Raw genomic sequence first — 26,771 nt, 5'->3', positions numbered from 1 at the left:
AACATTTTAAAGTTTTGGGAACTAATTTTACAAATGGTGCACATTTTGTGAAACAAAAGTGACAAAAATTGGTAGAGAAAATAAAAATGAAAAATCTGGGTGAGAACCTTCCTAAAACCATGAAAACCAGACAAAACCTGCCGATAACAAGAATATATCTGATTGGGCCGGCCCACTCGCTCGCTCATCCGCTAATTATATGAGTCGGCAACTTGCAGTACCAGCAACAAATAGGGTTTCACCGCCCGTGGAACACAACGATCTCGGGCAAGAGATCCAATGGACGAATCGTCTTCAAGCTCGGGCAAGGCAGTAGCCGAGTTGGAGGCGATGATGGCTGAGTTAGGACTGAAAGAAGATGATCTCCAGGACGTGGTTGTGGAAGATGATGAGCTGGAGGAGGATGCTACTCGGTGGATGGCAGTAGCCCGGGTGCACACGCCAAAGTCATACAACCAATATTGGTTTTACAAGAATATGCGGGCTGCGTGGGATCTAGCGCAGGAGGTGAAAATCCGGCCTCTGGAGGATAACTTATACACACTCAAATTCTCATGCCTAGGTGATTGGGAGAGGGTCATGGAAGAAGGCCCGTGGTCGTTCAAGGGAAAGGCTGTGGTGATAGAGCGCTATGATGGTTTCACCAGGCCGTCGTCTATAGAGCTGAATAAGATTGACATATGGATGCAGATTCATGATTTTCTGGATGGATTCTTCTCCAAAGTGAAAGCCCTCGCTGCTACAGTGGGGGAATATATCTATGCCGAGCCCGGGTCACAGGACTTTGAAGGAAATTTTGTGCGAGTTCGGGTAAAGATTGATGTAACCAAGCCTCTAAAGAATGCGGTTTCATTGGTTGTGAAAGGGAAGAGAGAGATCTCCCGTGTCAAGTACGAAAGGCTGCCTGATTGGTGTGCGGTGTGCGGAAATCTTGGGCACCTATTTAAGGAGTGTGGCAATGGTGTTCATCCTCCAAAGGCTATGTTCTTTAAGGATCTAAGAGCTACATGGTTCAGAGGTCCAGGCAATGGACCTGGGGAGGGCAGAGGAGCCAACAGAGGCAGAGGTCGCGGCCGTTTTGGCCGAGGAGCAGGCCGCAGTGGATCTCAGCCAAATCAGTTTGGCCCAGGTAGCTCAGCAAACCAGGGGTAGAACAATTGGTCAAAGGAGGCAGATATGAATGAGGATGATCACGAGCCAGACATGCCAGAAGTTGAAGGAAATAGAAAGAGAGGGGCTGGACAGATTGCTGGAACGGTTTTACCATTCCCGGGACCCATGCCCATGTTAACAGATGGAGAGAACACGGCGCCGGAGCTCACCGGCAGACAAGTGCCTCCAAGCCCTACATCCAAGCAAGAACCAAAGAGGAATAAACTGACACCGCCGGGTCTGGACAAGGGGACCGTGATGACTGTTGTTGCAAGCCTAAATAATGATGCATGTTTGATGGGCCCCTAAGAGGGGTCGCGTCTAGTGCAATGAGTCTCCTAGTGTGGAACTATCGCAGGGCTGGCAAACCCGAGACAGTTCGTGAGCTTTGCGATTTAGTGAAGCAACTTTCCCCCTCTATTGTATCCTTGAAACCCAAATAGAGGGCTCCCGTGTGGAGAATTTAGCTGGTTCTTTAGGTTTTAATAAAAGCTATGCAGTCAGTAGCAGAGGTAGAAGTGGTGGTCTTGGAATTTTTTGGAATGATTCAATAAAATTGGAAGTTATTGGTTTTCTGAGTACCACATTGATGTAACTGTTGACGATTTTGGTGGTACTAAAAGCAGAGTTATATTTGTATATGGAGAAGCCCAAGTCCCAGAAAAATATAAAACTTGGAATATGCCGAGGGGAACCATTGGCTGTAATAGGAGATTTCAATGAAGTGTTGCATGCCCACGAACATAGTGGTGTCGGTAACCGCAGCCAAGCACAAATGGATGCATTCAAGGATGCCCTTTATTCTTGTGGCTTGACGGATATTGGCTTCCCGGGAATAAACTGGACTTTTGAGAAAAAAGTAGCCGGAGGCACTTTTACTAGGGTGCGTCTGGATCGTTGTGTTGTAAACACGGCGTGGTCGCTAGCGTTTCCAGGTGTCGAGCTAATCCACGGGATGGCCGCTTCTTCAGATCACATCCCATTTGAGTTAAGGATCGACCATGCAAGAGTTAATGTGGGAGAGGGATTCGGTGTTGGGTGAGCTCGTGGGTTCCAGATGGACAACGGCGTCTGGTGATTCTGTCCACACGTCGCATGCAAAACTCCAACGTTTGGCGGGGGAGTTGACCGAATGGGATAGAGAGCATTTTGGCAGCGTACGTATCGAGATCCAATGCCTGAAGCATGAACTGGAATTGTTGCGTCAGACCCCAAACAGAACAGGTCCCACACATGCGGAAATTAAAATCTGCGATCGCTTAGTGGAGCTTTACCACTGCGAGGAGATACTTTGGAGGCAGAGGGCGCGGCTGGAATGGCTAGCTCATGGAGACAAAAACACGTACTTCTTTAACTTACATGCTAGTCGATGATGGAGGAAGAACCAAATAAAAGATTTGCAGCATCCGAATGGACAGATGACCGAGGACACAGTGGAGATGGAAAATCTGACATATTATTTTTATAAGGAATTATATACATCTGAGGGGGTGCAAAATATGGAGCAAGTGTTGGATACCGTTCCAACGAAGGTCACGCCTGCTATGAACGATATGCTCAATGCGCCCTATAGTCAGCAAGAAGTGAAGATGGCATTGTTTCAGATGTTCCCAATAAAAGCACCGGGTCCTGACAGTTTGCCTGCACATTTCTTCCAACGCCACTAGGATGTCTGTGGCAACGAGGTTTCTAAGGTGGTTCTGAGTATTGTGGATGGTTCAGAGACAACAGACTGCATAAACCAAACTGTACTGGTGCTGATCCCCAAGGTAAAAAATCCCACCCTTCTGTCCCAATTTCGTCCTATAAGCTTGTGCAATATTCTGTAGAAAATAGCCTCGAAGGTGATCTCTAACAGGCTGAAGCTAGTATTACCAGAGGTAATTTCAGAAGAGCAATCCGCTTTTGTCCCAGGCAAGCTCATTACGGACAACATAGTTACAGCTTATGAATGTTTGCACTTCATGAAACATAATAGGACAAAGAAGCATCAATCATGTGCCTTAAAATTTGATATGATGAAGGCATATGATAGAGTTGAATGGTCCTACCTGCGTGCTATCATGTTAAAGCTGGGCTTCATAGTTAAGTGGGTGGACATTGTCATGAATCTGGTGAGTTATGTAAGTTTTTCTGTCATGTTGAATGGGAAGAAACCATGAGGAGTTCAAGCCATCCTGTGGAATTCGGCAAGGGGATCCTACTTGTTCTTGTTAGCAGCAGAGGGCCTGTCGTGCCTTCTAAAATCAAAAAGTGAGTCATCTAACCTAAGTGGACTACAAGTGGTGCCCACGGCGCCACCAGTGAACCATTTATTATTCGCAGATAACAACCTGTTGTTCTTCAAGGCAAATAGTGTGGAAGCAAATGAGTTGAACCAGATGTTGGATACTTATTGTCAAGCTTCTGGACAGCGAATAAATTTTAGAAAATCCTTTATTTTTTCAGCAAGGGGGTTCCAGATACCCTACGTCATGAGATAAAAGGAGTGCTAAACGTTCCTAATGAAACACTGAATGAAAAGTACTTGGTCATGCCTTCTGATATTGGGTCCTCGAGGAACGGTGCCTTTAAATACTTGAAGGACAGATTATGGAGTAAGATCCAAGGATGGATTGAGAACACATTCTCAACTACGGGTAAAGAAGTTTTGGTCAAGGCGGTTGCACAAGCTATACCTGTCTACTCCATGTTATGTTTTAAACTGCCTAGAGGTTTGTGCGAGCACCTCAATATGCTCATAAGGAAGTTTTGGTGGGGGAGCAAGAATGGCCAACGTAAGCCATATTGGGTGTCTTGGAAGGAAATGACACAGCCAAAAGCTATGGGGGGACTAGGATTCAAGGATATTGAGCTTTTTAACTTGGCCATGTTGGCTAGACAAGCATGACGCTTCTTGCAAAATCCTGAATTCCTTAGTGTTCGCATTTTAAAGTGTCTACTTCCCAGACTCTTCAATTTTGGAGGCCACTTTGGGTTCTCATCCGAGTCAAATATGGAGAGCAATTATTGAGGGGCATGACACACTCAAGTAGGGATTAATAAAGAGAATTGGCAATGGAGAAACAACGAGGATTTGGACTGAAAATTGGTTGCCTAGGGATGAGATGCTACGTCCATATGGGTGTTTGGCGCCTATCCCACCAATGTACGTCTCAGAACTTATTGACCCTACTACGGCAACTTGGAAAATGCAACGGGTGAGGGAAGTTTTTCTGCCTTTTGATGCTAAAATCGTGAATGGTATTCCACTATGCACCAGAAACATCCCTGACTTTTGGAGTTGGCACTTCAAGAAAAATGGTCGGTTCATGGTCAGATCCGCATATAACATGCTCGTGGCGACCAGACAGTGAAGGGAGGCATGGCTCGATAGTTCAGCAGGATCTTCGAGTGGGTTTCGAGAGGAGAAATCTTGGAAAGCATTATGGAAGACGCAGGTCCCAACAAAAATACGGATGTTTCTCTGGCGTTTATCCAAGTTATCACTGCCGACTGAAGATGTTCGTGCTCATCATCATATGTCAACCTCATCGGCATGCGGGATATGTGGTGCACCGGACTCATGGCGCCACTCACTCCTAGAGTGCACCACTTCAAGATGTACATGGGCCCTTGTAGAAGAAGAAATTGGACAGACATTAGTAGCAAACATGGAACCAGATGCCAAACAATGGTTGTTCTCTCAGATGGAGTCCTTATCACATGCGTCCTTTGTGAAGGTAGCAGTAACCTTGTGGGCTGTTTGGTCAGCAAGAAGAAAGGCTATTCATCAAGGTATTTTTCAGAGCCCGCATTCTGTCCATTCCTTTGCCACAAGATACATTGGGGAGCTAGAGATGATCAAGGAAACAAAACCAGCCGCTGATCCAATCGCTGATGTGGCTCGGGCTGGGATTATACGGCCGAGAGCACCTCCTGCTGGGCATGCAAAGATACACGTAGATGCAGCAGTCAGACCAAGTAGAAGGGGGACGACAGCTGTGGTGTGCAGAGACCAGGGAGGCACTTATTTGGGCAGCTCCCTTCTTGTAGTACAAGGTGTGGACGACCCAATTATTCTGGAATCAATAGCATGCAGGGAAGCTTTATGTGTTGCAGAAGATTTGCTCCTGAATCAGTTTGTCATAGCCTCAAATGCTAAGCAAGTGGTCAGAGATATAAATCAAGGGAATCATGGGAAACATGGTGCGATCATCAGTGAGATTAAAGCACGGTCTACCTATTTTTTATGTACATTTGTTTATGAGGGTCGAAAGAGTAATGTAGAAGCTCATAGACTAGCCAGATTTGCTCTTAATCTAGCTCCTGGGTGTCATGTGTGGTTTGGCCAACCACATGATGCAAACATTATCCCACTCTCTGTAGTTTTTGATCAATAAAGATTAGGCCTTACCCTTAAAAAAGCAGCAAATAGGAAATACCTTGTCTAAAAAAAGCAAATAGGAAATACCAATTTAATCTCTCCCCTAACAATTTAATCCTCTATGAAACATTGATAATTTAATTTTATATAGAAGGAGCTGCCGGCTTAAAACAGTGAATGGAATGGAGGACTACTGTGCGACAGGTGTAATGCTCTACAATAGTTATTCAATGTATAAATAGTCTGATTATCTTAGATGATAAAACATGGGGATGTAGCTCAAATGGTAGATCAAGCAGGGGGGTCGATACCTCCCATCTCCAATTCAACCTGTTTTTCTTTTTATGCAGATAATTACCAGGAAAAAAAGCAAGGGCTTGAATCTGGAAATTACTCGTCCCACAATACACATATAGACCTAACATTTTGCCCATACAGGAGGTTGAATTCGTGCCTATCAAATTTTGGGAGTTTCATCATTGATTTATTTTTTTACATTCATAAGTTTCATCATCGATAATTTAATTGGGAGCTCCTTTTTGACGCATCCTGTAGGAGCTCTAAATAGCGAGCCCTAAGGTAGCTGGTTGTATCCAGTGATTCCTCGGGTTTTCATTTTTTTTTTGTTTTACAAGATTTCAGTTTATTTTTATATTTAGTTTTTCAGAAGTAGATGAATATATATTTATTTTTCAAAAACAAACATTTTCTAAAAAAATGTGGTTTTATTTTGACGAAGTGAACAATTTATAACACCTTTTGTGAAGTTTTATTTTTTTTGGAAAAACTTCCAATATATTCATCTTTAATCATGATAGTACAACTAATAATAGAAATAATAAAAATTACATCCATATCCGTAGATCACCTAGCGACGACTACAAGCACTGAAGCGAGCCGAAGGCGTGCCGCCGTCATTGCTCCTCCGTCGCCGGAGCTTGGCAAAACTTGTTGTAGTAGACAGTCGGGAAGTTGTCGTGCTAAGACCCCATAGGACCAGCGCACCAAAACAGTAACCGCCGCCATTGAAGAGTAGCGTATATCGGAAGGATCCAACCTGAAGACACACGAATGTAGACGAACCACGACAAGATCCGAGCAAATCCAACAAGGACGGATCCACCGGAGACACACCTCCACACGCCCACTTACGACGCACCATCGGGACGGGGACTAGGCGGGGAGAACCTTATTATATCTTCAGGGAGCCGCCGTCGTCTCGTCTTCCCGAGCAGGACACAAAACCTAACCAAACTCGTAGGAACATCTAAACCTTTGTGAAGTTTTCATAATCATTAACACTTTTAAGAAACCACTACGATTTTTAAACCTGTGAACATTTTGTAAGTTTTAGGAACTAATTTTAAAATTGTGGACACTTTTTAAACCCGATACAAGTCGGTAGAGAAAAAAAAAGAAGAATGAAAAAACGGGGTGAGATAATTGTAAACCATTTCATAAAATGGGTAGTGTTAAGATGGTAAGGTAATTGTAAACATGTTCTCATCACTCGATCATGGTGGCAAAGGTTCAATCGGCTTCACCTATGAATTTGCTCTATTCCATGTATACAAGGCCCAAGCCTCATGTCCACGCCCCAGTATAGCAACGTGGGCGAAGGATATTTTTTGGGCGCTTGCCAGCGTACAAAAATCAAAAAGGCTTTTCATCAGTCTGAAAAACCAGGAACAATTTACGTAACAACCATCGCCGCAACAGAAGGCAATTTTTACAGTAAATTCAAACCAAAGTTATGAGTATGACCCATTAAGACTAACATTACACATTTATGTTTTTGTTTCTCGGGCCTTGGATTAAATCAAAATATGAAATATGACGTTGAGTCTAGTCCCACACCGATCGCGGGAGGGGGGCAGGGCACGAATTTTAAGGATGGGGTGGCCTTTCCTAACAAACCACCGGACGCCACATCCTTTGTAGGGGCCGACCCATTTTGATTTTTTCCCACTGGTTTGGGAAGGTTTCAAAACCTTCCATGAACAGGGGTTTTTTTCCCTAGCTTTCCTAGTTTTTCTTTCTTCCTTTTTCCATTTCCTTTTTTCTTTTATGTTTTCCCTTTTTTCATTTTTCATTTTCCCTTTTCCCTTTTCTTTTTTCATGTTTGTTTTTATTTTATGAAAGCCTAGGTCTGACCTGAGTTGGGTATACCTGGTAATGGTGATGTTTTACATTGTTACCTTGTTGAAGTCATTGTTCGGAATGCTCACACTGATTCTTCAGGGTGAAAGTCTAGATTCTAGCATTGGGTGGCTGGATCCGATGACGGCGACACTTGAGTGTCACTCCCTTCCTGAAGGTGTTGCTGTTGAAAAACCTCATCGTCCATGTGGTGTCATGAGATGGTCGGTGTAGATATGGTCATTGTTATAGTTGCCGATCATGGATCTGATCGTTTTGGGGCATTTCTTTTTTTTTCCTCGCCTACGCATAATTTTGGTCTTATATGACTTTGCTATTTGCCGGCATGTTTTTGTGTGCGTGCATTGGTGTTGGCTGTGTGCATCCTACACATTTTGTTTGTATCTTCTTGATGCTCCATTTTGAGTCAATGAAGTCCACCCTTGATCGAAAAAAGCATTTATCTTTTATTTTATTTTACCTTTTGTTATTTTTTTCTTTTTTCCTTTTGCAAACATCTTTTCAAATTTCTGAATATTTATTAAATCATAAAAAGTTTTAGATCATGAAAAGAATTGTAATCATGAGAATTTTTCAAATTCACAAACATGTTTCCAATCAATGGACATTTTTAACAAATTATCCAACATTTTCTGAAATTGTAAACATATTTTGAAACTCGTGAACACTCTGTTGAATCAGGAAACATTTTTTGAATCAACGGATTTTTTTTAAAATTTGGAACAATTTCGTAATTCACGAGCAATGTTTTGTTTGAAGAGCATTTTTTGGAATGCAGGAACATTTTTCGAGTTCATTGACATTTTTCAGTCAGCAGACATTTTTAATTGATGATGTTTTTGAATTTAGGAACAATTTCTTTTGGAATTCACAAACATTTTTGAATTCACAATTTTTTTTTCAAAATCACGAACCTTTTTTGATTTCCTCAACATTTTTTCAAAATCATGATCATTTTTTGCATATGCGAATAATTTACAAAATCATGAATATACTTTCGATCCATGAATGTTTTATGATTTCCCTACCATTTTTCAAAATCATGATCATTTTTGGAAATCACGAACATGTATTGATTTCTCAGGCTTTTTATTAATTCACAAATTTTCTGAAATTTGGAACTTATTTGAAATCCCAAGATATTTTATTAATTTAAAGAAGAAGAGAAAACAAAATGAAAAATCACAGGGGCGCCCTGCCCCACACATGGGCCGGCTTAAAAACGCGTGCGAGGTGAGCGGGAGCTCCGCATTTCCCACATATTCAACGCTCGTTAGCAAACCCAGAACCGCGTAACATATTGTGTCATAGTAGACAAACTATCTGTACATGTGTTGTTGTATTCTCCTGGATTTTCAACAACATTATTTGAGCCATTTTATGGTTTGGGGCATCGAAAGCACCTAATACTTCTGTCAACGTAGACACGCTTGTATATATATTAATAATAAAGGCGAGTTTTAGATCTTGATTATAGTACTACAATTAACAAGATCTTGATTATAGTACTACAATTAACAGTATGATTATTTGCACATCAGTCATCAAGGCACTCACAATGCATCCTCTCTTAGCACATTATCTTAGAAGATATAAAAACTTAAGAGACGACTAGTCCAATGAATTGTTTCATAGGGGTTGTATCTAAATTTAATGATTCGGCGCACATGCATACATGTGATTAGGATCACGTTTTTTTTTGTTGCCTATGTGGTCACGTGTAAGGATTGTATGTTACTCACCCCCCTCTCTTCATTAACTACTATGCCACATTAGCAAAGTATTTATCAAACCGGGCAAAAAAACCTAACGAGGCATACAGAGAATTGATTGCAGGAAATTAACCAAAATTAACGGGGTTAATCGAGGGAAAGAAACCTGGACAACGGTCTAGGTCTTGTGGCGCAACACGGAGCATGTGTGCCACCGTGCCAGGACCAACGGGTCAGACGACCTTGACAGGATCGTGGAAATGATGTGGTAGGGGGGGGGCTTTTGTTTTTTGGGGGGGGGGGGGTGGGGGGATTTTGAGATTCCTGAATGTGAGGAGGGGAAATATGTTTCCTGTATTTTCCTGTCTACATAGGGTCCTAAAAAGATAGAGAGCGACGAGTGAGATGGTTAGGAGGACAGAGGTATCCCAGCGCATCAGGGTTCAAATCCGGGCACTTGCATCTTTCCGAATTTATTCTAGAATTTTCGGCGATGCGCGTTCAGTGAAAGGAGACGTTCGCGTCGACTACGAGGCGCGTGTGGTGACTTCGACAATGTCATATGATATGTCGGCTCAGTATTTCGAAAATACTCATAAAAATAGAATGTGCTTGTGTGTTTTTAGGAATGAATATATGTGTGTGTATATGAGCGCGTGCATATGTACTGTGTTTTAAGAAAGGAAAAGGAGTGAGAGGACGAGATCGCAAACTGAAAACCGTGGGTGTGCACTTGTGTGGCACGCACGCTGCACCCAGAGATGCGGCTGAGAATGCTGAGTAGGGTCATGCATTCTATGTCGTCAGCCATGAGCAACGGATGTGCGTGCGTGCGTGCGTGCATGTGACGGGGCTCTCAGAGAAAACCATGTGTGCTCCCACTGTTTGCACATGACTGATCTGACGAGACTGAGAATATACAGGATCGAGATCGATGCGTGCGGCCGCATGGACCCGACGTGTATATTCCTTGGCGGCTCGAGATATGCTGCCAGGGAGTGCCATTGGCATGTCGTGCTGACCATTGACCGGTCAACTTTGTATGACGAGGAAGGGACGTGGATGTGGATCTGCTTCTTCTTGGAAAACCGTGGGTGTGCACTTGTGTGGCACGCGCGCTGCACGCTCTCAGTTTCATCGGCCTGCAGCTGCATACGAAACCACCATCGTGCCAGCCTAAGCAGTGACTTGCATACCTGAAAACCTCTTGCCTCTTCAAACAACTTTTTTGTATTCTGCACATTTGGTTTTCCTAGATACTCTACTCCAAACATTTGCATTATGACATGGGCAAACTGATATAGTCTTCAGGCATGTGCTGCCTCCCATCCGGACCATCTCGCCGCCGACGGCATGGGCGGTAGTATCAAGTGCAAGCATCCTCAAAGCAGTCGTGCATTTCTACTTAGCAGGGAAAGAAAGTTGGTTGCAACAATCGCTAGTGAGCTTGAAGTAGTGACTGTGTGCCTCCACTCCCTCGACAATGCGCAAAAAAAAAATCATTTGCACATACGAAAACGAAGACCAAACCCTATCCGATTAATAACTCTTCTTCCTTTGATTGAGCCCTTGAAGTTGAGAATATGCTCCACCTGCCGGTCCATTTCCTCTTGCATGCTCATGAACATGATCATATCCACTTCTTTGTCTGAATCCGATGAATCAAAGAACCCATTTTTAATCATTTTATCAAGCTCCGTTGGTCCATACGCCTCGTGCGATGAAGCATCGGAATCCATTGTTTTCCCAACACATAAATCACAAAAAACCTGGGCGGACAATGTGTTGAACACATCAAGGGCAAGGTGCAACCCGCAAGTTGTCGGACGTACCGTTGTGGCGTCCGGTCCAGCGACGATGTCCGCGGCGGCGAGCATGGATGGGGCGACTACGGTGTCCGTGCTGAGTCTCAGAACAACAGTGGAGCAAGGGAGGCAGCGGAGCTACGGGACGTCCGGTGTGGAAGGGGGAATAAGAGAGGAGAGAGCAAATAGAATCAATAGTTCGGGGTGGATTTGGTGCAATATGTGGTGGGGTCGGGCTGTCGGGACCGATGTGGCAGACACACCTTAGTCTCCCCATATCACCCTATATTTGGGCTCGATATGAGAGGTGCCGATCAGCCCAGACGTTTGAGGCGCCCGTCTGGGTCACATCTTTTTGACCGGTCACTGACCAGGTCGTTTGTCCGGGTGTTTGAGGGGGGTTTGATGCGTCCGGCTGTAGATGCTCTTAGCTAGTTGGCCTTTGTGTTGTGTTGTAACTATGTACGGGGTGTTTTGTGTTTACCCTGTCTTTGCCCGTAGGGACGTATGGTATTTGGGTTTAATATTCCTTATACATTGGATCAAGGTTTTCGATCTAGTCTTCCTCATAAAACGGATCATGGTTCTCAACCTGGTTTCCCTCATAAACGGCTTATCTTTGAATAGAGATCATATTCAAGTGACATGTTTATTTTTTTCCTGATCTCTAGTTTGCTTATATATTTGGGGTCCTGGTAAGGAGATATTTTAAACAAGACAAATCATAAATATATTTTCATAAATATTTAAATACGAAATTAGGAACTTGGTGAAACTATAAAGACTATAAAAACGATACAAATACAAAATTGTACACGGCGTTACATGGTGTATCATAATACTCTGGAGTGTGTTAATCATCACTAGTTTTATTGCAGTTCATTGTGTACGATAATAGAGTATTATATTGTAAAATGTGTGTAAATGTGCATCAAATAGTCATAGTCAACATTGTCTTATTATGTTTCAAAAGCAGCCATGTCGTTTCAAAGTGATGACCGTGTTCCAACGGCTATCATAATGTTTCATTCCGTGTCTATGCAGTTCAAACTTAAAACTACAAGGTTGTATAAACACTAGCTATTGACTTCTTATCAAGTTTTATTGGGGCTTTTTACGCAAAAAAAGATTATTGGGTTTTATCGTGTTCTGTAGTGCATTATAGTGTTTTTCAATAAAACAAACTGGCATGAAACAAGTTTCATAGACTATATCATAGAGTGTGACCCTCTTTCCTAAGGTTTCATCATGTTTCAAAACTCAAAATTCAAAACTTATGAAAAATATATTCAAGAGTGACCTTGTTTAGAATTTCTTGCCGTCAAGAACATGGAAGTTAAAATGGGCTTTCAGTTCCTAAAAAAGAACTGATTTCAAACTTTGAAAATGAAATCACATGAAAAAAAAAACATGGAAGCTGCGTGCGCAGAAAATGGTCAGCGTGCATGGGAAATAAATTGCAGAGAAATGAGGATACAAATCTCTCCAACTAGATGAACGACTACCAAATAATGCAGGAGATATCCGGTGTGTATGTATGCATTTCTCACCCGCTGAAGTGTCCTGCTAACCTAGTGGCAGCCTTTGCTTGATCGAGCAGCATCAGTCTCGATCGTGATCTCTCTGTCCGAGCAAACTTGGGGTATTGCAGCTGCAAAGGACAGGGCACATGGCCACCCTTTCCTCGGACGCGAGCGCGCATGCAGAGAGGCCCCGCGGGACACGGCCGGCGTGGCTCCGGCGGGCGCTCGCTCGCACGCACCGCCCCACTGCCAGTTGCCAACCGCCGTCTCCACCTCGGTACGAGCAAAAGGTCGAAGAGCTGTTCTATTTTCTCGGTCTTCGGAGTCTGTCAAGTCCCATGCATCGGCAATGTGCATGCACATGCATGCTTCCGCGCGCCGTCCCTACGTACGCCTAGTTTATTCATGGGTAGTAAAATGTAAACCCTTCTTGTTAGGAAATGCTTAATCGATGCTTTGCTGGAGGGCCGGCAAGCTTGCTGCAGTGCTGCTCGCACACAGCATCCCTTGATTCCTGGAGCTTAGCTTACTATCAAGCTAGCCGCTCCCTAATCATCATAGTGTTAGCTACACTAACGAACTAGGTTCATCACTTAATTCTGTTTTGCAACCGAAAAAGCAACTCACACTCGAGACTTGCTCACTAGGTTGAGTAGATGCAAAGAGGGGGCTCGTGGCTCATCCTTGTAGTTCAAGCCACTTTAATTAGTTTATCATCCTAATAAGATAATAAACCAAGACAGAACCATACCTACTCTACACTGGCTCCAGCAGGAGTGTACTTTTCTATACGCTCTCGTACGTCCGGGCACATGGCCACATGGGATGCGAGACGGGAAACCGCTCACCACCCCGCCGCGTCTCCTGCAACCCCGCCCCACTCCACTCACTGCCGGATCAGCTCGACAACTCCTATAAATCGGCGCCACCAACACCACGGAATCTCCCACCTACGCCGCTGCACTCTCCAACAGTCCAACCAACCACCAAGATACATACATTCTCCCGGAATCAACCGGAGCAGGAGCCGTCGATCGAGATGGGAGATCAGCGAAATGCCTCGTCGTCGTCGTCGTGCCGCGGCCGGCGGGGCCCGGCCGGGTTCGGGCTGGCGCTGGCCCGGCTGGTGCGGAGGATGCGGAGGCGGAGCAAGATGCTGCTGTGCAGTGCGGCTCCCACGGGCGCGTCCTCCCGGTGCCGCCAGTACGACCCGCTCAGCTACGCGCGGAACTTCGACTGCGACGGCTTCGGCACCGCGCTGTACGACGACGTCTCCGGCGCCGACCACCTCTGCCACCACTACACCTTCGCCTCGCGCTTCGTGCTCGCCTCCTCCGACGCCCGCCAGCCGCACTAGGAGTCTAGGACGGCAGGCCGGCCGGTGAGCGAGCTGGTCGCAAGTAGCACTAGCGTAGCCAGAGCTGCTCTGTTTTTTGTTTCGTTCTTTGTCCCCCGGCTTCAGCTAGCAGAGTAGCTAGTAGATGGTATGCGTGTTCATATGTGGGGTCGATTTCCAGGCCGGCCTCCTTGTCTCCTAAAATTTGTGACCACTTGGAGAGCTGCAGGCAAATTAGCCAAGTGGATGAAATGTTTTCCACATATAAAAGCTAACATTTCTTGAATTTCTCGGCCTTCTACTTCCGTCTCTAATGTTCCTGATAGTACAAACCATCTCTTCATACGCCCTTTGTCAGAAAGAAAAGAAAATTCGTCTCTTCATATGCTCTGAAATTATGCATCGACGGAGGCATCTCTGGGCACCGGGAGGTGAGTCCAGGCTGGCATTGTATCAAGTGATCCAGAGTGGTTGGAGGAGTACAATAATTGCTGCTGCTGAGGATGCAGTTTAGGCCAACTCCAACGCACGAAACGGACGTCCGTTTTGTTTGGATTCTTTCCGTTTGAGCGGCAATGGGGTAGCCCATGTCCGTTTGGGGCCGTTGCCGTGTCGGTGCATCCAACGCGCGGCGGCACCTCAAATTATGTCTGGGATGAACATGTTATAAAAAAAATCGCAAACTCAAATAAAATGCTGAAAAAAATTAAATAATACGCAAACACAATTAAACATTATAGTCTTCACGGCCTCCACAGTTAGAACATAATTTACATTAAAACTAAAACAAAAGACAAGCGCCGCCCGTCTTCGCCGTGCACGTCGATGCCATGCCCGTCGCCGTTGTCGTCACCGCCGCCAGTGAGGTCGATGTAGGGCGGCGGCATCCAGAGGTGGGACGGTGGTGCCTGGAAGGTGGGAGGCGCCTGCACCACCTCCCCCCTGTGGCGACGGTTCGCGCTCCGGTGACTGCGGCAGCATGGGGCACCACCCGCCCCCCACGGCGTCGGCCATGTCCGTGGCCGTGCACAACCAGCTCCATCGCTGGCCCACCAGGTCCGAGTGGAACGCGGCGACGGGCTGCTCCTCCAGCACCTCCTCCTTGACACCCGTCATCTCCAGCCTCGGTACGGCCACGTCGCCGGCCGCAAAGAGCGCCAACATGGTGTCCAGGCCCTCCCATAGGCACTCATCGTGCGTGTTCATGGAGTCTTTCATGACATGTTGAAGGAGCCAGGCCTCCTCCTCTGTCATGCGAGGAGGTGGTGGTGGCGACAGAGAGGGCGAAGGCGTCGGCGTGATGTCGCGCACCCATGTACGCCCGTGCACCTGGGAAGGGCTCGGAGCACGAGCTCAGCGCTCTGTATGTGGCCGCCGAGGGCCAGATGAGGTACCAGCAAAGTAGAACGCGCGTCGCATGTCGTGTTCATCCCGAAACCAGGTGTCCCACAGTGCGGAGTCGATGGTGTACCTGGGGTCGTAGTACAGGTCGTCAGGCAGGAGGCGACGACGGCGGTTGATCTCCTCGCGGCAGGCACGGCCGCTCATCGGGATCGGCACCCGATCCGGAGACAGATGCCAGTTATTGGGCAGGTGTACGTCGCTCCAGGAGCGGCATCCTAGTTTCCCAATAACGTCGGCAAACATCCGGGTCGATGAGTGCCGGTCGCGCTCGTCGGCGGCCGTAGGGGGCGATGGCGAATGCGGGCGGCGAGGGGGCGCTCCGTGGGGGTGGTGCGGGCTCAGATCTGGCGGAGCGGCGGCGGCGGCGGCCGGAGCACGAACCAGCCTCGTGATCGTGCGCCCCCTTGCGGCCAGTGCTCCACCGCGCCATTGCTGCCGGTGGCCGGTGAGCTCGAGGAAGGGGAGGGGAGAAGTAGGGTTTGCGGTCGGGTTTCGAGGAGGCAGCAGGACTGGAGTGTGAGCATGGACTGTGACCGGTCCACGACTTCCCATTTAAGAAGGATGGCGACCGCTCGCTTGGGCGGATGACAGATGGGGCCGACCGCGCATGCACAGTTAATTTGGACGGTGGGAGGTAGGTGACCTCCTGCCATGTAGCCCCGATACGGACGAGAGGCGTGTCTGTTCGTTGTCCGCCTAAACCCAAACCAAACACATGTTTTTGCTTGAAATGAGTCAGACTGGACACAAATAAAAAAAATGAGTTAAGACGGTCGCATACTGAGGTGTGAGGTTTGTCCGTTTTACCTCAAACACACGAGACGGACGTTACAAGTCATGCGCTGGAGTTGGGCCTTAGGCAGTGTGACTACTCTGGCTAGTCATCACCGCGATTGTTCGAATGGGAGTAGAACGCGCCGTGTCCCACGGGTGGTGCCGATCAGCGGCGGTCTTCGTTATTTCACCGATCTGGCATTGATTCGACCAACAAACGATGGGCCGGGAAATAAACACGAGTGCAGGTTTCATGGCTGTAAAAATTAGAGGAGTAATGCAACCTGGGTTTTATAAATAGATGGATTTTACAAACATGTGAATTTTGATTGGAGATTAAGGGGAGGAAACGCCCTACCTCGTGAAAATCAGGGAAAAAATGGTTAGTTAGAAGGAAAGAATTTTAGTTAGTGTGTAATTGCGTGTAATTTTTTATATGTTTAGCCTTATTGAAATTGGAGGAGACCGTTGTGAGAACGATATCTCACTTAAATCTAGAATAACTCCTGTCTCACCTCAAGCTTTTCGTGTGGCGTACAGTACTGCGCCGGTCCATTTGTAAAGTTGCTCACGTTCGCTCGCTCGCTGTTTGGTGTGTTTGCTGCTACGGTTTTCCTCTTTATTTTTTTATCTTTTCCATTTCGTTTGTTTTTATCGGTTTTTCTTTTTTTGTTTTCAATGATTTTTGTTTTCGTTTTTTCATATTTTTCTTTGTTTCTTTATTGAGTTTTTTTATTTTTGTTTCTTCGGTTTTCTTTGTTACTTTCTTGATTTCTTTTATTTTTCTTGGTTTTTATTGTTTTCATTCTTTTGCGATGTTTTCTTTGATTTTCTCTTCTATATTCTTTTGGTTTTCTTTTTTTGGTTTCTTTCTCAGTTGTTACTGGTTTTCTTAAAAAATATATTTTTGACGGTTTTGATTGGGGGTTTCTTTTCTTTTTTATAGAACAAGAAAATTTTATGTACACATTTAACATTATTAAAATGCACCACCCAAAAATCATTGTTAAAATGCATGAAATATTTGTCATACACATCAGAAACATATTTTTTGTACACCTTGTAGGATTTCTAAATACGTGATTAACTTATTTTTTAAAATATGTATTTTTGATATGTGCTTTCTTTTTCATACACATTATATATTTTTGCCATACATATCAAACATTTTCTTATATCCCTTTAACATTTTTCAAATCCCTAATTACCGTGCTTTGTTTTAGTACACCTTGTACATTGTTTTCATAAAAATGTACATTGTTTCATGCATGTTTAATATTTTTTGAATACATGATTAGAAATTTTATTAAATATATGCTGTCAACTTTTTTTTCATACACATTTTACATTTTCATTATAGATCGATTTTTTTACAAATTTAACATTTTTCAAATACATGATTAACAAAGTTTCAAATATGTGTGTTAAAGATTTTTTTAATATGTATTAAACATTTTAAGTGTCAATTTTTTTGGAATGTTATCGATTTTTCGACAATGCGTTAACATTTTTCAAATTCACGAGTGTAAAGGAAATTTAGTAAATTTAAATTTTGGAATGCTTGTATTTAGAATTTTTTTGAGAAATATAAAAAAGGAAAAAAATCAACAAACAAAAATTGAAAGAAATGGCTGACTCGCTACTGGGTCGGCCCACTATATGTGTCCTTGACGCAACACTGCCTTCCACCTTGCACTAAGCGAGGCATAGGCAGACTAGGGAATATGGCCGGAGCTATAATGTATCGATGTGTTTGGTTGGTTGCATGCGCAAACAGGCTCACTAGATGTAGAAAAAGCCTCTTTGTTTGCGTACACGAGGGCCTGGCCCGCATGCATACGAACTTTGAAGCAGCCCAGAGCGTGGCTCACTAAAAACACCCAAATCGGTTGTTTCGGTGAGCTATGTTGAGTAGAGCGCAAAAGGGGGGACGTCATGCTCAGCGGTGCAGGGGGGATTCGACAAAGAGATGCCGGGAGACCAAAATTTGTCTGCACTGGATGGTGCGAAATGTCTTGCCCCTCACCCATGTTACCCGCTCAACTCCAGCGGTAGGACAAATCCAACGTCATTTCTAGGCACCGATGGCGGTTGCGGCTGCTTAGGCGTCGACAAGTTAAATCTCTGGTAGCATGACTTGTTTGTCTCCTTCATCTTCGTCTTTGTCTCATCCGTCTTGTCTCCGACATGGGCGGATCATCGACTCCATCAACGGTAAGCACCATAGAACCACCCTCCACTGTTAGGTCGTTAAAAATATGGTATAGGGTCGATTTCGCCATTACATACTTACAGCAACATCGGTTCCACTAGGACGAATGAATTAAGTTGGTTGTTCAGGCAACAACACTCGTGGATGTGATTCGGGCCTGAGTCATATTGGTCCTCAAGAGATCGGTTCGTCATGGTGATAAGCATGTGATCCATTATGGTCCATTGTTAGTTCGTGATAGGGAGAGGATGACGAATATTGACCACATCTACAACATCAACTACGTAGGGGCTGTTAACATGCTTCAAATGCGAAGAGCACGTTTTGCAAAGTGGAGACTTTTAGGCACAAGGGATTTCTATATGATAGTATCTACACCGCTGTGAAAGAGTAAGTAGCAATGTTTCTTCATGTTATGGGTCATAATGAAAGGCTCAGAGTTAATCACAGCACATCCAAAAGATCTAGTGAGACAATTTTTAGACATTTTAACAAAGTATTGTAAGCGATTTGGGAGCATATGTGAAGTAAAACCCACGGCAACATGGAGAGTGGATTTTCTCCCATGCTCGATCGATAGGTCCTGTGCATGAATTAGTCCATTGATTATTTTGGATGGCCTATGCAAGCAACCTTTTGCAACTTTTGGCAGCTCCACCCATCCCACCCCCTATCATTTTTCTTTTGACTTTCAATATTGAATCTTTTATATTTTGAACGACAAATCCAGCTTATTTTTCGTATTCACATTCATGTTGCTTGTGACGAAGGCTTTCAAATAAGATCTATTTTGAATACATTTGATGAATTTATAAATCTTCGTTAAGTTTCAAATGCTAGAACTTGGTACGAGCGAACGCAAAATCACAAGTTTCAGAAACTGAAACTTAAAATTTGGTTGCCCCCATGGGGAATCCAATCGTTTTGCGGATCACGAGGCACATCGAGCGGCCATGTAAGTGTCAACTACTAAAACTTGATTGTAATGATGATAAATTTAGCAAGTTTCATAATTAAAACTTAAACCTAAATCCTAAACCATAAGCAGTAAAGCTCTAAGCCCAGAATCTAAAATCCTAAAAGCATATGATTTTTGGTAAAACTTAACGTTATAATTATGAAGTTTCAATATTTGAAAAAAAAATAAAGTTGTTGAAGTATATATAATCAAGATTGGTCTTGTTCGAAAGTTCTCATCACGACGAACACAAAACATGCATGCATGAGCCCCTTAGGGCCTGTTCTGAAACTGCCCAGCTTCTCTAAAACTTCTTAGATTCAGCTTCTTGCATGGCTTCTCACTTTAGGTGGCGACTCGAAAGCGTTCGGCTTCTCCCAGCGCCATTTTGATCTTTTTTTAGGGAAAACGCCATTTTGATGTGGTAGCCTAGCTGGGAGGACTGCTGGACCATCTGTTCCCCCTTGGGCCGGCTGAGAGTAGCCCATATTGGGCGAACGAGGAGGAGCCGGCGCGTGCGGTACCCCCCTTACGAGAGGGCAAAATATCAGGTACTCCCACCCCTTGGGTACTTCCGGTGCACCGATGCCGAAAAACATTTTAAAAATGTTTGAAAAATTCTGAAAAAAAGTTAGCACAGTCACACAACATCGATGTGTCTCGTCACAAAATTTCAAATCAAAATTCAAAACATTTCTCGAGATACAAAAATGACAAATTTGACATCAATGTGATAATGGGCCAAATCTAAAGCCCAACTTATGTTATGTACTATTTACTGTCGAATTTGTCATTTTTGTATCTCGAGCAATGTTTTGAATTTTAATTTGAAATTTTGTGACAAGATGCATCAATGTTGTGTCAATGTGCTAAGTTTTTTTTTCAGAATTTTTCAAATATTTTTAAAATGTTTTTCGGCATCGGTGCACCGGGACCACCCCAAAGGGTGGGAGTACCTAATATTCTCCCTGTACGAGAGGAGCTGAGGGATCGAACCGTTTTCTTTGACGGTGGCATTTTGGTCGTAAATACATCCAACTTCAGATTCTTTTTGTTTAAGCTTCAAAACCCCACTTTAATACTTTATTAAACTATATTAGGGATCTCGTCTGAAACAGTGCTGAGAATACAATCTGAGGGAACTAAGTCCAAAAAAAACGAAACACTAGAACTAGCACCTAGTTTTGCCAATAAATGGGCAGCCCCATTAGCCGTCCTCCAGACCCAGGTTAGCCTGAAATCATCTCTAGTTTTGATCATGGCCTTGACCTCTTCGACCACTTGTCCTACAGGCGACAAATTCCTCTCCTTTCCTGCCAGCATCCCAGCAACCACCTGCGAGTCCGTTTCCAAGTGCAGCCTCTGTATGTCTCTCTGAATGGCTAGCTAAATCGCTTTTTTGCATGCCAGAAGCTCAGCCATATCCAGCCTGGAGCAGTCCGGAAAGAAATGGGATGCGGCTCCCCTGAAAGCTCCATCTTCGTCCCTGAAAATCACGCCCCCGCCACCGCTCAAACCAGAACAACTCCAGATTCCTGTAAACATGGAGCTGCGTTAATACCTAGCTTCAGAAAATTACACTGCACCTAGTTGGCTTCGTGAAGTTTAGCTTCTTGGAGTTGAGGCGTTCTGGCTGAAACAGGCTGAGAAGTTGTGAAGTTTGGAGTTTGAGGGCAACAGAACAGGCCCTAAGAGATACACGCAAAGAAGATAAGAATGCAAGCATGCGAATCTCCAACCAAATAGATGGCTGAGGCATGCATGGGACCTAGAATCCCTTTTTATCTGTCCTAAATCTGAGCACATTTTCCAGATCCAGTGTACAAATGTCTGCAGATGCTACGGCCATGATTCCCGAGAAAGAAATGCCATAGTTTCGAAATGGGCGTGACATGTTCAGCAGTCCAAACCACGATGGAATACTTTTAGCCTCCATGTAATGCGGCAAGATTCCCGTACTAAAATCTCCACAAAACTTTGATGCGTCTTCCCATTTTCCACTTCTCCAGCCAGGCCTAATCAGTAGCCTTTAGCAAACATGGCCTACGTACAGCAACAGGCAAACGATAACGTGGAATAGAACTTTTCCACAGGAATAGAACAAAACCATTGCCATTACTGACAAGAAGACCGCAGACCAGGTCAACACAGTGCCACTATAGCCTGTAGTAACATCATTTCGTCGACAACTCTGGTGCCTTGTGAAGAAAGGGTCCCATGCATTAATTGATCGCCGGAAGAAAAATGCCATTGTTTGCGAGTTGCATTGCAACATGTATCGCCCCAAAATTCCCGTAATGAAGTTTCCACAAAATTTCTCTGCATGTTCAACTTTCCACTTCTCCAGAGAAGGTCTTCAGTAGCCTTTTGCAAACGTGGCCTACAGGCTACAGCTAACATGTATAGATTTTCCACAGGATGAGAACAAAACCTTCGCTGTTTTAGACAGCCACCAGCTAATGCGTACAGGAAGACCGCAAACCAGGTCAATACCCTGCCAATATAGCCTCTAGTGACATCAATTCATCGACACCTTTGGAGTCTTGTGAAGAAAGGCTCACCCACTAGTCACCCCATGGCATGCTCTACTCCCTACTGGAAGCCCTACTCGGCACGGCAAACCGAGACACCAGCGCTTACACTGCCACCAGCACGGCAACACGCCTATATAACTTGTGTGCGAGCCAAAGCTGTAGACACACATGACCCAACCAGCTTTCTTGATCCCTCACTCTACGGCCCACACTCCACTCTAGATATGGCAACCATGGCGCGGCCTCTCGAAATGCTGCTGCTGCTCTTGCTCGCCGTACATGTAGCGGCGGCGAGCAGCATCCACAACCCCGAGCGGGACGCGCTCCAGGCGTTCAGGGCCGGTGTGTCGGACCCGACGGGCACGCTCCAGTCGTGGAACAGCACGGCGCACTTCTGCCGGTGGCCGGGGGTGACCTGCGTGCACGGGCACGTCACGGCGCTGAAGATGTCCTACCTCGGTCTCACCGGGACCATCTCCCCGGCCTTGGGCAACCTCACCTACTTGGAGTACCTCGGCCTCAACAAGAACACCCTCTCCGCCAGCATCCCCGCGAGCCTTGGCCGGCTGAGGCGCCTCAGCTACCTTGGCCTTTGCGACAACGGCGGGGTGAGTGGGGAGATACCCGACAGCCTCAGCAACTGCACTAGCCTTGCTGTTGCTTATCTCAACAACAACACCCTCAGTGGCACCATCCCCGCATGGCTCGGGACGCTGTCGAACCTCACCACCCTCTGGCTAACCCACAACTTGCTCACCGGCGAAATCCCGCCATCATTTGGCAACCTCACAAACCTTGATAGCCTCATGCTCGACCAGAACCTTCTGGGAGGCACCCTCCCCGAAGGCCTCTCGCGTCTTGCTCTCCTTCGGCAACTCAATGTCTACCAAAACCGCTTGCGCGGTACTATCCCACCAAGATTCTTCAACATGTCCAAGTTAGAAGACATGTCCCTCGCTAACAATGCGTTCACCGGAAGCTTGCCATCATACGCAGGAGCTCGGATGATGAAGCTTCAGGTTCTCCTCCTCGGCGGGAACAAACTAACTGGGCCGATCCCAGCATCTCTAGCCAACGCCACAAGCATGGCGTCTCTCAGCCTCTCCAACAATAGCTTCAATGGACAGGTGCCTCCTGAGATTGGCACATTATGCCTCAGTAAGTTGGAGATGTCCAACAATGAGTTAACTGCAACCAATGAAGACGGCGGTTGGGAATTCTTGGACCGTTTGACAAAGTGCAACAACCTAGAAATTCTTTCTCTGGAGGACAACAAGTTCAGTGGCAAAATGCCACGCTCCATCGGCAACTTCTCAAGGAAGCTTTTGGGTCTAAACCTCGGGGGTAACCGCATATCTGGTTCAATTCCATCTGGTATTGAGAACCTCATTGCCCTACAAACCTTGGGGCTAGAATCCAATCTCCTCACCGGTACCATTCCGGAGGGGATTGGGAAGCTCAAGAACCTTACAGAGTTACGGCTGCAGGAGAACAAATTGTCGGGGCCGGTGCCATCTTCCATCGGGAGCCTGACAGAGCTCCTTAGGCTTGTTCTTAGCAACAATGAATTGAGCGGATCAATCCCTTTGACCCTCGGCAACCTACAGAAGGTGGCTCTTCTCAATCTCTCCAACAATGCACTCACCGGTGAAGTCCCAAGACAACTCTTCAACTTGTCATCGTTGTCGCAAGCAATGGACTTGTCGAACAACCGGCTTGATGGCCCGCTTCCTCCTGAAGTCATCAGACTTGGGAACCTTGCGCTCCTGAAGTTGTCAGGAAACCTCTTGACTGGTGAGATACCAAAGCAGCTTGGTGGTTGCCAGAGCTTAGAGTTCCTCGGTTTGGACAACAACTTCTTTAGCGGAAGCATCCCATCTTCCTTGAGCAAGCTGAAGGGGCTTCAGATGTTGAACCTGACGAGCAACAAATTGTCGGGAAGGATACCTCCGGAGCTCGGAAGCATGTCCGGGCTCCAGGAGCTGTACCTTTCATGGAACAATCTGACTGGAACAGTCCCAGAAGAGATGGCAAATATGAGTTCGTTGATCAAGCTGGATGTGTCATACAACCATCTTGAAGGACACGTGCCACTTCGGGGTGTGTTTGCAAACATGACTGGGTTTAACTTCACCGAGAATGGCGAGCTCTGTGGTGGCGTGCCTCAACTCCATCTTCCACGATGTTCGGTGGTAAGGTACGGAAGCCATACTAATTGGCCTCTTCATATCATGGCACCGATCCTAGGCATGTTTCTCATCTCGTCCATACTCCTCACCATTTTCCTATGCTACAAGAGAAACTCGAGACACACAAAAGCCACGGCACCAGACATACTTGATGCCTCGAACTACCAGAGGGTCTCGTATGCCGAATTGGCGAAAGCCACAAACGGCTTTGCGGATGCCAATCTGATAGGTGCAGGAAAGTTTGGTTCCGTGTACCTTGGAGCTCTCCCACTGAATGACAACGGAACACTCGAGAGTGTTCCTGTGGCGGTGAAAGTGTTTGATCTTCAGCAAGTCGGAGCCTCCAAGACATTCCTGTCGGAATGTGAGGCGTTGAAGAGTGTAAGGCACCGGAATCTGATCAGGATCGTCACCTGCTGCTCCAGCATCGATGGCAGGGGCGATGACTTCAAAGCTCTAGTGTTCGAGCTCATGCCCAATTACAGCCTAGACAGGTGGTTGCATCCGACACCTGAAGCGCTGAAGAACGTAGGCAGCCTAACCGCAATCCAACGGCTTAACATCGCCGTGGACATCGCCGACGCGCTGCATTATCTTCACAGCAACTGCGTACCGCCGATCATACACTGTGATCTCAAGGCAAGCAACATTCTTCTCAGCAAGGACATGACGGCCTGCATCGGTGACTTCGGCCTCGCAAAGCTGCTCCTCGATCCGGGGATCCATGACACCATGAATTCAGAGAGCACCATTGGAATCAGAGGCACCATTGGCTACGTCACACCAGGTAATTTAAATTCCATTTTCCTAGTGTCTCATGTACATATAAATAGCATTTGGCAGCTAATTAGATTAGAGACTACAAGTAGAATAACTTTGCTGGTATGAAAAGGAATAACTTATCTGTACTTTGCACTGCAGAGTATGGAACGACTGGCAAAGTTTCGACACAAGGCGATGTCTACAGCTTCGGCATCATGCTGCTGGAGATCTTCTCTGGGAGGTCGCCGACGGACGACATCTTCAGGGATGGCCTGATGCTGCCAGGGTTCGTCAGCGCGGCTTTTCCCAACAGAACAGAGGAGGTCCTCGACGCAACGCTGCTGGCGACCAAGGAATTCGATGGTGATTGCCGCGTCTCAGTGCATGATTGCTTGGCTTCTGCTATCTGGGTTGGGCTTAGCTGCACGAGAGCGGCACCGTACGAGAGGATGAGCATGAGGGATGCGGCCGCCGAGCTGCACGCGATCAGAGATGCTTGTGCCCAAGCCTGAATCCTGGCTACTTCTTTTCTTCTACCGAGAGGCATGTGCAGTGTAATGCCGTGTATGTATGTATGTTCAGAGTCCAGGCTTCACACATTTTATATCGTTTATTAAGAGAAACAACTTCGAACTGCTATGATAACAGAGATTACAGTTAGTGTAATTCGTCGCTGCAAATGGGTCATCTTTTGAGATTGCTTTTCCTTACTTTCTTTTCCGCAAGATTTGCTTTAGCATGGGTGAAATAAACATGAAACATCACCGGTGCCATTTACTACAAGTTACTGAGATAGTGTAGGGATCAGATTCAGATCACCTGAAAGTATCTGAATCTTGGGGCGCGTGAGTGAGTGCCTACCTGGTCGGCAACCAATACCATGAAAAAAGTGAAGCTCTGAACAGTAAGTAAACACATTCATGGAGCCCCGTTGGAGTGTGTGTGATAGCAACTTAGCCAGCCAGGCGGCCAGGCTTACCTCGGCGAGTCGGCGGTATGGCCCCTGCCGCGCGTCCCCTCCGACGACCTCTGCATAACGGCGTGACAAGCCGAGCGGCCTGCCATATGTGCCGCACGCGCCGGAGTCCTTCGCCGCGCCGGCCAGCAATCGGCAGGCACAGCGCCGCCGCCCCGTCCCCAAGTCGGTCTCCCCTCTTCGGCTGTCCGGTCTGTCCGTCAATGGATAGGGTAGATACGGGCTGATAATCTTTTCGCTTAAATTGAAAGGCCCATAGGCCGAAACACTTCAGAGCAAAACCTCTAGAAGCCCAGATACAAATGTTAGCCCAGTGCCAGACCTTCCAGCCTGCCGCAGGTTGGCCGACACGAGCAAGTCACGAGCCTCGAGTTTGAGTTCTCCATTCGTTCAAACGAAAAATGGAGAAAACACATGGCAATAAAAGGCACTTCTCCTTTGATTCAAAGAAATGCAGCAAATGGAATTGAAGAAATTTTCCTTTGCCCTCAGTTTCTAAGGAAAAATGCAGAAATTTTACAATCTATTTGACCTCTTTTTAAAATTTCTATGCAAGAATCAAGACCTGTTTACGGAGGTGTGTACATAATTGAAGGCTGCAGCATGGGGTACTTTTACGGAATCGATAACTCCTGAACGACCTGTATTTTTACATCTCGTCCCGAACGCGTCCAGAGCCACTTGACCAAAACACACATATCTTAAAGCTAACCCCTGCCACGTCATCTAGAGTCGAGCGTTCGGAGAAGCAATCGTCGCGAACGAACGCCACTCCCCACCCACGGCACGCAGCCCCACTCCTTTTTTCCATGACAAAAATACATTTATTTTCACATGACAAATTTTAGGTTGGGTTGCCATGGCAAATTTATTATAAAGAGCACGGCAATTTTAATTCAAGTATTATG

The 26,771-nt window shown here is 45.9% G+C and overlaps 2 protein-coding genes and 1 long non-coding RNA gene across 3 annotated transcripts; 2 read left to right on the top strand and 1 right to left on the bottom strand.

Moving 5' to 3' along the window:
- Nucleotides 1-13,652: 13,652 nt before the first annotated feature.
- Nucleotides 13,653-14,353, top strand: LOC125523494. Its single transcript, XM_048688526.1, has one exon. The coding sequence runs from the start codon at nt 13,758-13,760 to the stop codon at nt 14,073-14,075; it is 318 nt and encodes a 105-aa protein (XP_048544483.1). The 5' UTR covers nt 13,653-13,757; the 3' UTR covers nt 14,076-14,353.
- Nucleotides 14,354-20,456: 6,103 nt separating this feature from the next.
- LOC125520838 lies at nt 20,457-26,071 on the bottom strand. The gene is made up of 2 exons (XR_007288875.1): nt 25,867-26,071; nt 20,457-20,937 (listed from the first exon to the last, which is right to left on the bottom strand). It is a non-coding gene; the product is annotated as an uncharacterized LOC125520838 (long non-coding RNA).
- Nucleotides 20,947-25,597, top strand: LOC125520837 (receptor kinase-like protein Xa21). The gene is made up of 2 exons (XM_048685867.1): nt 20,947-24,912; nt 25,047-25,597. The coding sequence occupies exons 1-2, from the start codon at nt 21,978-21,980 to the stop codon at nt 25,397-25,399; spliced, it is 3,288 nt and encodes a 1,095-aa protein (XP_048541824.1). The 5' UTR covers nt 20,947-21,977; the 3' UTR covers nt 25,400-25,597.
- Nucleotides 26,072-26,771: the final 700 nt, after the last annotated feature.

Source organism: Triticum urartu, chromosome 7, assembly GCF_003073215.2.
Source record: "Triticum urartu cultivar G1812 chromosome 7, Tu2.1, whole genome shotgun sequence".
In the NCBI taxonomy this organism is placed as follows: domain Eukaryota; kingdom Viridiplantae; phylum Streptophyta; class Magnoliopsida; order Poales; family Poaceae; genus Triticum; species Triticum urartu.
This window is presented reverse-complemented; position numbering and strand designations above follow the sequence as displayed.

What these genes read in the sequence shown, in the direction of transcription:
- LOC125520837 (XM_048685867.1), top strand. Translation starts at nt 21,978, where the DNA reads ATGGCATGCTCTACTCCCTACTGGAAGCCCTACTCGGCACGGCAAACC. An exon ending in CATTGGCTACGTCACACCAG is followed by an intron (nt 24,913 to 25,046) that starts GTAATTTAAATT and finishes TTTGCACTGCAG; the next exon opens with AGTATGGAACGACTGGCAAA.
- LOC125523494 (XM_048688526.1), top strand. Translation starts at nt 13,758, where the DNA reads ATGGGAGATCAGCGAAATGCCTCGTCGTCGTCGTCGTGCCGCGGCCGG.